Source organism: Hippopotamus amphibius, unplaced genomic scaffold (assembly GCF_030028045.1).
Source record: "Hippopotamus amphibius kiboko isolate mHipAmp2 unplaced genomic scaffold, mHipAmp2.hap2 H_1, whole genome shotgun sequence".
Classification (NCBI taxonomy): domain Eukaryota; kingdom Metazoa; phylum Chordata; class Mammalia; order Artiodactyla; family Hippopotamidae; genus Hippopotamus; species Hippopotamus amphibius.
Window position 1 is genome coordinate 354735 of NW_026648280.1, and position 8874 is coordinate 363608.

The 8874-nt window shown below is 40.7% G+C and overlaps 1 protein-coding gene across 1 annotated transcript; it reads left to right on the top strand.

Annotated features, from left to right (window-relative positions):
• The first annotated feature begins 906 nt into the window (after nucleotides 1-906).
• LOC130843027 (3-beta-hydroxysteroid sulfotransferase-like) lies at nucleotides 907-8414 on the top strand. The gene is made up of 6 exons (XM_057719699.1): nucleotides 907-943; nucleotides 985-1193; nucleotides 4722-4848; nucleotides 6552-6643; nucleotides 7373-7550; nucleotides 8365-8414. The coding sequence occupies exons 1-6, from the start codon at nucleotides 907-909 to the stop codon at nucleotides 8412-8414; spliced, it is 693 nt and encodes a 230-aa protein (XP_057575682.1).
• The last annotated feature ends 460 nt before the right edge of the window (nucleotides 8415-8874 follow it).

Consider the following 8874-nt stretch of genomic DNA (forward strand, 5'->3'; position numbering starts at 1 on the left):
CACTCCAATGTTCACTGCAGCACTATTTACAATAGCCAGGACATGGAAGCAACCTAAATGTCCATCAACAGAGGAATGGACAAAGAAGATATGGTACATATATACGATGAAATATTACTCAGCCATAAAAAGGAACGAAATTTTGGGACATCTGTAGAGATATGGATGGACCTAGAGACTGTCATACAGAGTGAAGTAAGTCAGAAAGAGAAAAACAAATATTGTATAGTAACACATATATGCTGAATATAGAAAAATGGGACAGATCAACCAGTTTGTAAGATAGAAATAGAGACACAGATGTAGAGAACAAACATATGGACACCAAGGGGGGAAAGAGGGGGGTGGGGACGGTGGGGATGGGGTGGGATGAATAGGGAGATTGGGATTGCCATATATACATTACTAATAAGAAAAAAAATCAAATTGTACACTTTAAATATATGCAGTTCATTGTATGCCACTTATATCTCAATAAAAGTTCTTAAAGAATAAAAAAACCCCAATACATCAATAAATAAATCTTAGCAAAAAAAAAAAGTTCTTAAAAAAAAATTCACTACTCAGAAACCACCTATCAACTAAAAACCAAGCAGGATGGGGATTATTTTAAAAAAATAAAAAAAGAATCAATGAGATGCAGTTAAGGGAAACAGTAAGATGATATATAGATACATAATATAAGATTCCTAGATTATTCCCATAGAAACTATTTTGCCTTCAACTTTTTGAGAAATTTTGCATATAAAAATTAAAACTTTATTTTCTGAGCTGTAGTAATTTTATTATAATTAACTCCTTTTCAAAATAATGAAACATTTAAAATTAGCCATGTCAATAATTTTTTTAAGGGAAACAGTAAGATGAGAAATGAAAGCATCCTTTGGAGTTACAGGCAGCGGCTTCATGGCTGAAATAACACAGTGTGGTGGTGGGGTTAACGGTCAGACTGAAGCAGGTAACACTCTCTTCTTCCTTGTCCAGGAATCTTGTGGATAACAGAGATCGTCAACCTGATCTGCAACAAGGGGGATACTGCCTGGGTCCAGTCTGTTGTCAGCAGTGAGCATTTGATGTGGTTAGAAACTAAAAATGGGTTTCAATGTATAAAGGATCAGAAAGACCCACGATTCTACATCTCCCACCTCCCCGCTCACATGTTCCCCAGGTCACTCTTCAAGTCCAAGGCCAAGGTGAGTGAACAATGCAAGGTCCGTTTAGGTCATTTCTTTGGTTGTCCTGAAGGCCTGTGTTTTAGGGACAGAGTTAAAATGTGACTCAGGTCCATCAACAGATGAATGGATAAAGGAGATGTGGTGCATATACACAATGGCATATTATTCAGCCATAAAAAAGAATGAAATAATGCCATTTCCAGTAACTTGGATGGACCCAGAGATTGTCATACTGTGTGAAGTAAGTCAGACAGAGAAAGACAAATGTCATATGATATCACTTATATGTGAAATCTTAAAAAAATGTACTTACAATATAGAAATAGAGTTGTAGACATAGAAAACAAACTTATAGTTACCCAAGGAGAGGCGGGGGGGGGGGGGATAAATTAGGAGTTTGGGATGAACAGTTACACGTACTACTATGTATAAAATAGGTGCACAAGAAGGACCTACTGTACAGCACAGGGACCTATACTCAATATCTTGTAATAACCTGTAAAGGAGAAGAATCTGAAACACATACATATGAGGGTGAGTCAAAAATTATCCACACTCTGGCTGTAGAAGTTACTTTAACTTTTAGAAAAGACAAATACATCATTTTTTGACATGATCGCCTTGCTTTTCAATACACTTTGTCCATCTGTCAACAAGCTTTCATATTCCCTCATTAATAAATGTCTTAGGGGACTTCCCTGATGGTCCAGTGGTTAAGAATCCACCTTTCAATGAAGGGGACTCGGGTTCGATCCCTGGTCGGGGAACTAAGATCCCACATGCCACAGAGCAACTAAGCCCGTGTACCACAACTACTGAGCCTGTACTCTAGAGCCCGTAGGTCGCAACTATTGAGCCCTCGAGCCACAACTACTGAAGCTCACGCGCCTAGAGCCCGTGCTCTGCAACAAGAGAAGCCACTGCAATGAGAAGCCCGCACACTGCAACAAAGAGTAGACCCTGCTTGCTGCAACTAGAAAAGCCTGCATGCAGCAACGAAGACCCAACACAGCCAATAAATAAAAATAAATAAATACATAAATGTTTTTAAAAAAAAAATAAAGATAACTATAGTTTTTTAAAAAAATGTTTTAGGTTGAGCTGTGAGCCATGAATGCACTGCTATCTTCACTTCTTCATCAGAAGTGAATCTTGATCCTCGTAGGGCTGCTTTCAGGAGACCAAACAGGAAAGTCCAATGAAGCAAGATCAGGACTATAGGGAGGATGCTTTAACACCTCAAAATGAAGTAATACACAACAGACTTGGGTTTCGAAATGTCTGTGCGAGATGAGTACCCAAACAACTCACAGAAGAACATAAACCAAAGCATTTGGACATCTGCAAACTAAATTTGGACCGATACTCTATGGAAGGTGAAAGTTTCTTAAAATCAACCTTCAGCTGGAAAATTGATGCTTACAGTTTTCTGGGATCCTCAAGGGCCGGTATTGGAACATTATCAGGAAAAATGTTCAGCAATCAACAGTGCTCATTACAGTGAGATGCTTACTGAAGAGCTGAAGCCTAAACTTTGGATTAAATGCAGAGGACTCATCCAAGGGCGTAGTGATCTTGCATGACAACGCACATTCGCACACTTCTGCCCACACTGTCGACACTCTGCAAAAACTTCGTTTTGAGGTGTGAAAGCATCCTCCCTATAGTCCTGGTCTTGCTGCATCAGACTTTCACCTGTTTGGTCCCCTGAAAGCAGCCCTAGGAGGATGAAGATTCACTTCTGATAAAGAAGTGAGAACAGCGGTGCATTCGTGGCTCACAGCTCAGCCTAAGACATTTTTTAATGAGGGAATACGAAAGCTTGGTGACAGATGGACAAAGTGTATTGAAAAGCAAGGAGATTATGTCGAAAAATGATGTAGTTGTCTTTTCTAAAAGTTAAATTCTACAACCAGAGTGTGGATAATTTTTGACTCACTCTCATATATATCTGAATCACTTTGCTATACACTTGAAACTAACACAACACTGTAAATTAACTATACTCCCAATTAAAAAAAATAAATTTTAAGAAATGTTTTCCAGTGAAGGGAGCATATTAGAGTGGTTCCAAGCTATGCTGCCACATACCAGACAGTCTCCCTGGTGATGCTCCATCCTTAGTTTGATACATCCTGGCTGCATCCCCACCCCTAGGCACCCAACATTGATATGACCGTGTGGAAAGCATCTCAATTGTAAATCAGCATCTATATCTCAAAAGAAATGCAGGTTCGGTACTCACATTTGAGACACCCCCTCCCCCCCCCCCCCCGATTTTTCTAATCACAAAATCATCTACCTAGGGCATGTCTTTCCTGCTTAATATATCCACAGACGCCTGAGGCGTAATCTCAGGGGCTGTAAAGGAGGACCCGAACACTGACAGGCCCTGTGCTGTAAATGTGCATCTTTCCTCAGATTATAGTTTACAACATGACACCAAAGGTATTATCAAAACTGTATGAAACAGAACTTATTTACAAAACAGAAATAGACTCACAGACATAGAAAAATTTGTGGTTACCAAAGGGGAAGGGCTGGGGGGATGAATTAGGAATTTGGGATTAACAGGTACACATGACTTCCCCTTTGGTAACCATAAGTTTGTTTTCTGTGTCTGTGAGTCTGTTTCTGTTTTGCCAATAAGTTCATTTGCATCATACATTAGATTCTACATACAAGTGATACCAGCTCAGATCTGTATGACTGCAAGGGGCGTAAACGAACGATCAGAATTGGAAATGACCTAATATAAGTCTTGATCCAGCATGTCCGAGCCCATCGTCAGGTTTACTGACATAAAACTAGCTCCTTTTTTTTATTTTTTAAAAGTTTGTTTTGAGAGCCCTGAAGTTTTGTTTTCTCCTGAGGTTTCACTATCCACAGCAGCATGAGTTCATTCATGCCGTCGTTTTGAATTTTATAAATGAACCTTTATCTACGTCTGTCGGATTAGTAGCCAGGAAATACTGATATGGTAGAAATTCCTAGGAAAAGAAAGTGGGGCCTGGGACATGAAATTCCAGGAATAGCAATGAATAGGGCAGAGTCCCAGTGAAACTCAGAATTTCTGATTCATAGCCCAAGACTTCTTCAAAACATAATAACATCTTCCTCTCAAAACTTGACCTTCATGACACATATCATAAGGTCCTTGAGGGCAGAAACAATCTGTATCTTATTAACCGTTCCTTCTACAGAATCTAACTAAATGTCTGGCACCTTGTTCTCAATACATATATTTTTTAATGTTTATTTACTTATTTATTTATTTTTGGCTCTGCCAGGTCTCAGTTGCGGCATGCACGTGGGATCTAGCTCCCTGACCAGGAATCAAACCCGGGTCCCCTGCATTGGGAACCTGGAGCCTTACCCACTGGACCACCAGGGAAGTCCCTCTTTTGTTAAATGAATGAATTTAAAGAAGACTAAATTGTAGCCAGACACTTTAACGGAAGTTGGCGTTTTCTCCATTTGTGAAAAACCTAGGGCAAGGGAAATGGGTACATTTATTCTCATTTTCTCTCTCTTTTTAAATTTAAGTGTGTTTCTATAATGAGAAATCCCAGAGATGTTGTTACTTCCGGTTTTCACTTCTGGAAATCAGTGAAGATTACCAGAGAGCCAGAATCGTTTGAAGAATATTTGGAAGGGTTTCCTCACAGAGGGGGTAAGTTTGAATCAAAATGTGGGCTTTTAGGTGGAATGGGTAAGTGTCTGCGTCTTATCCCCAGGTCTTACTGTCCCATGATGTAAACAACCACATTGTCATCCACACCTAGATGTCGCTAGATCTGTAGCCCCTCCCAGGAACAATAGAAATCTTAGCCAATGTGCGTGGTTCCCCCCAGTTGTTTCTAAATATGATAAACATATAAAAAGATAATTCACCACACTCAAAATAAGAGAAGTGTGAATTCAAACTACAATGATATACGACTTCTCATCTGTCATATTGGAAAGCGTATGCCTTTCCTATCACTGCCTTAACAGATTACTACAAATTTAATGCTTTAAAACAACAAAAAATTGGGAATCCCCTGGCGGTCCGGTGGTTAGGACTTGGCATTTTCACTGCTGAGGGCCTGGGTTTAATCCCTGGTCTGGGAACTAAGATCCCACAAGCTGCACAGCCAAAAAAAAAAAAGAGTTCCCAGTGTCTGTGTTCAGACACTGGCTGTTCATTTTACTGCTTTTTCAGCAGAAGGAGGACCTAACTTCTAGGAGCTTCAGTTTCCCTATGGGATTTGCCAGTGTATTAATTTAAACAGTGCCGATACCTGCCCCGCACTCATAAGAAAAAAATTAGATGTCTTTATTCCCAGGTAGAAAAAAATCTTGCCATTCGGTTTTTTAACTTCTTGGAGCTCATCATCTAATTTGGTCAAGCAGGTCATTTCACCGTTTGAGCTTGGGTGCTGTCATGCCCACAAGCAGATCTCCTATTTAATTATACCAGACCCTTAGCTGCAGACAACCTTAACATAAAAAACAGGTCAAGCAATTATCATTAAACAGGATAAATAATTCAAGCAACTTCTCAATGAACCCAGCGTAGGAATTCAACGAGCTATATTCCTATAGGAATAGCTGGAACCATGGTATTAAACAGATCTTCTATCTCTGCACTTTTCTGCTTCAAATTTTCACTTTCTGGATAACAAAGATGTGAGATGTATATAATGGAATCTTACTCAGCCATAAAAAAGAATGAAATTGTGCCATTTGCAACAACATGGATGGACCTCAAGATGATCATACCAAGTGAAGTGAGTCAGAGGGAGAAAGACAAAACACCATATGGTATCACTTGTAGGTGGACTCTTAAAAAAAGATACAAATGAACTTATTTACAAAACAGAAACAGACACAGAAAACAAACTTGTGGTTACCAAAGGGGAAAGGGGGTGGGGGACAAATTAGGAGTTTGGTAGTAACAGATACACACTACTATATATAAAATAGATAAACAACAAGGACCTACTATATAGCACAGGGAACTATATTCAATATCTTGTAATAAACCATAATGGAAAAGAATCTGAAAAAGAATATATACATACATGTATAACAGAATCATTTTTCTGAACACCAGAAACTAACACAACATTGTAAATCAACTGTACTTCAATGAAAAAAAAAATCTCATCACATATAGTTGTGGAACTCATCTCAAATACTGCATCGTATACATCGAGGCAGTCAAGACAGTATCCTGTTTCTCATGCCAGTGAGGAAAAAAGGACAAGGATTTCCCCTCCTTTGGTCACTTGCTCATCAGACACATAGGACGTGCATCAAGTGGGCAGCGTTGCCCAGGAAATGGAGCCCACGAGGGTGAACCAGGCACCTCTCTCCCTGCTTCTCTTGCAGTGCCATATGGATCATGGTTTGACCACGTTTGCAACTGGCTGCAGGTGAAAGGAAAAAATTTCCTGGTGATATCGTATGAGGAGCTACAACAGGTAACTGGTCTCTTTAACGCCATTGCATGGCTGTCTACCTTCCTTCCAGTCTTTAATGTTTCTATTCTACCCTTTCAAATGGATCTTATCCCTGGGAGGACATCAAGTAGGGTCATTTCTTCTTGGACCTCTTTAGGTGGCACACGTCCTTTCTTCAGTTTTCTCATGTATTTCTTTTTACAACATTTCATGCAGGCACTGAGGAAGAGTTTAGCAACATATTTAGTAAGTTTAGCACTTACTGAGGGCTATCGACAATTTCATGGCAAAAATCTGAAACGACCTGGGAACCCAGGGGCAGTGTCCGGCAGGGATGGAAAGGCAGGTGGGTCTTGGCAGGGTCAGGATCGAGGCAAGAAGATTTTACAGTACAGCAGAAATTGGCACAACAGTGTAAAGCAATTATGCTCCAATAAAGATCCGAAAAAAAAAAGTATGTACATATTCCCAGGCTGACTGATAGGAATCGAATATGTCAGCAGTCACAGGAAGTGTTTGCTGGCCTCGAGAGAAAGCTGATGCGCCGACGTCAACTTAAACAGACTGTCTCTTGTAAACACCCCTGTCCCTTACTCAGGCGCACATTGCCAGTCGAGCATGAGAAGCTCATCCTCTCCTGGCTTTGGCTGATTTTCTTTCTCCTCCTCACCCTCACTCTTCTGCTATCTCTATTTGTTCTCTTCCTCCAGACTGTCGTTTCCTTTAATCTTGCTGTGGTTCTCATCCTAGGACATACGAGCCAGCGTAGAGATGCTCAGCCACTTCTTGGGCAAGAAGCTAAGCGCAGAAGAACTGAACTTGGTCCTCAAGAATGTATCCTTCAAGACGATGAAAGACAATAAAATGCACAGTTATTCCCTATCACCTGATGTCTGTATTGATCACAGCAAATTCTTCCTGAGAAAAGGTAAGTGAGCAGTTTTTAAAACTGAAGTATAGTTGATTTACAATATTATATTAGTTTCAGGTGTACAGCATAGTGATTCAGTATTTTTATAGTTTATACTCCATTTAACATTATTACATGGGACTTCCCTGGTGGTGCAGTGGTTAAGAATCCGCCTGCCAATACAGGGGACACAGGTTCAATCCCTGGTCCTGGAAGATCCCACATGCTGCGGAGCAACTAAGCCCGTGCGCTACAACTACTGAGCCTGCGTTCTAGAGCCCTCGAGCTACAACTACTGAAGCCCATGCACCTAGAGCCCGTGCTCTGCAACAAGAGAAGCCACCACAATGAGGAGTCTGAGCACCGCAACAAACAGTAGCCCCCGCTCGCCACAGCTGGGGAAAGCCCACGCACGGCAACAAAGACCCAATGCAGCCAATAAATAAATAAATTAAAAAAACCCCCGAAAACAAACATTATTACAAACAATGAATGGTTGCATTCCCTGTGCTGTACAGCATATCCTTGTTGCTTATTTATTTTATACACAGTAGTTCGTGCTTCTTAATCCCCTGCCCCTGTCTCGCCCCCTCCCCTTCTCTCTCCCCACTGGTAACCACTAGTTTATTCTCTATATCTGTGAGTCTGTTTCTGTCTTGTTATATCCATTCATTTGTATTGTTTTTTAGATTCCACATATAAGTGATAAAATACAGTACTTGCCTTCCTCTGTCTGACTTAGTTCACTAAGCATAATACCTCCAAGTCCATCCACGTTGTTGCAAACGGCAGAATTTCCTTCTTTTTTATGGCTGAGCATTTCTCATTTTAGGACATGAAAGAAATGGACAGAGAATTCCCCTTCTTCTATGGATACACTAAGACATGGGGTGAGGAATACATGTGAGCCTATAAAATGACGTAAGTGGCACCTGACTTGGAGAGTTTAAGGAATGATTTGGGGGTTTTATAAGGTCAAAAAGAAAACTTGTGAAGATGAAGAACCACTGATGAATAATATATCTACCTGGCCTCACCTGTGTCCTAGGTGTTGGTCACTGTGTAGAGCACCCTTACATTTTCTTCTTAGAGAGCGATGCTGTGGTCCCTCACCCCATGGAGTGACCCTCCCTTCACAAATATTGACAACGGCAGTATCTGTTCCACCAAAGGAAGCTGGCAAATAGAGCCTCTGGGAAGAGAAAAATGAGGGCACAGACGTGTGACTTAGCTCCAGGCCAAACCTTCCGTGGAGACCCTGTAATAAAGACCAAAGATGTTCACTACAGAGAAGGAATGAGGGCATTGACCGCATGGAGTGAGTTTCCATTTTCAACGTGCA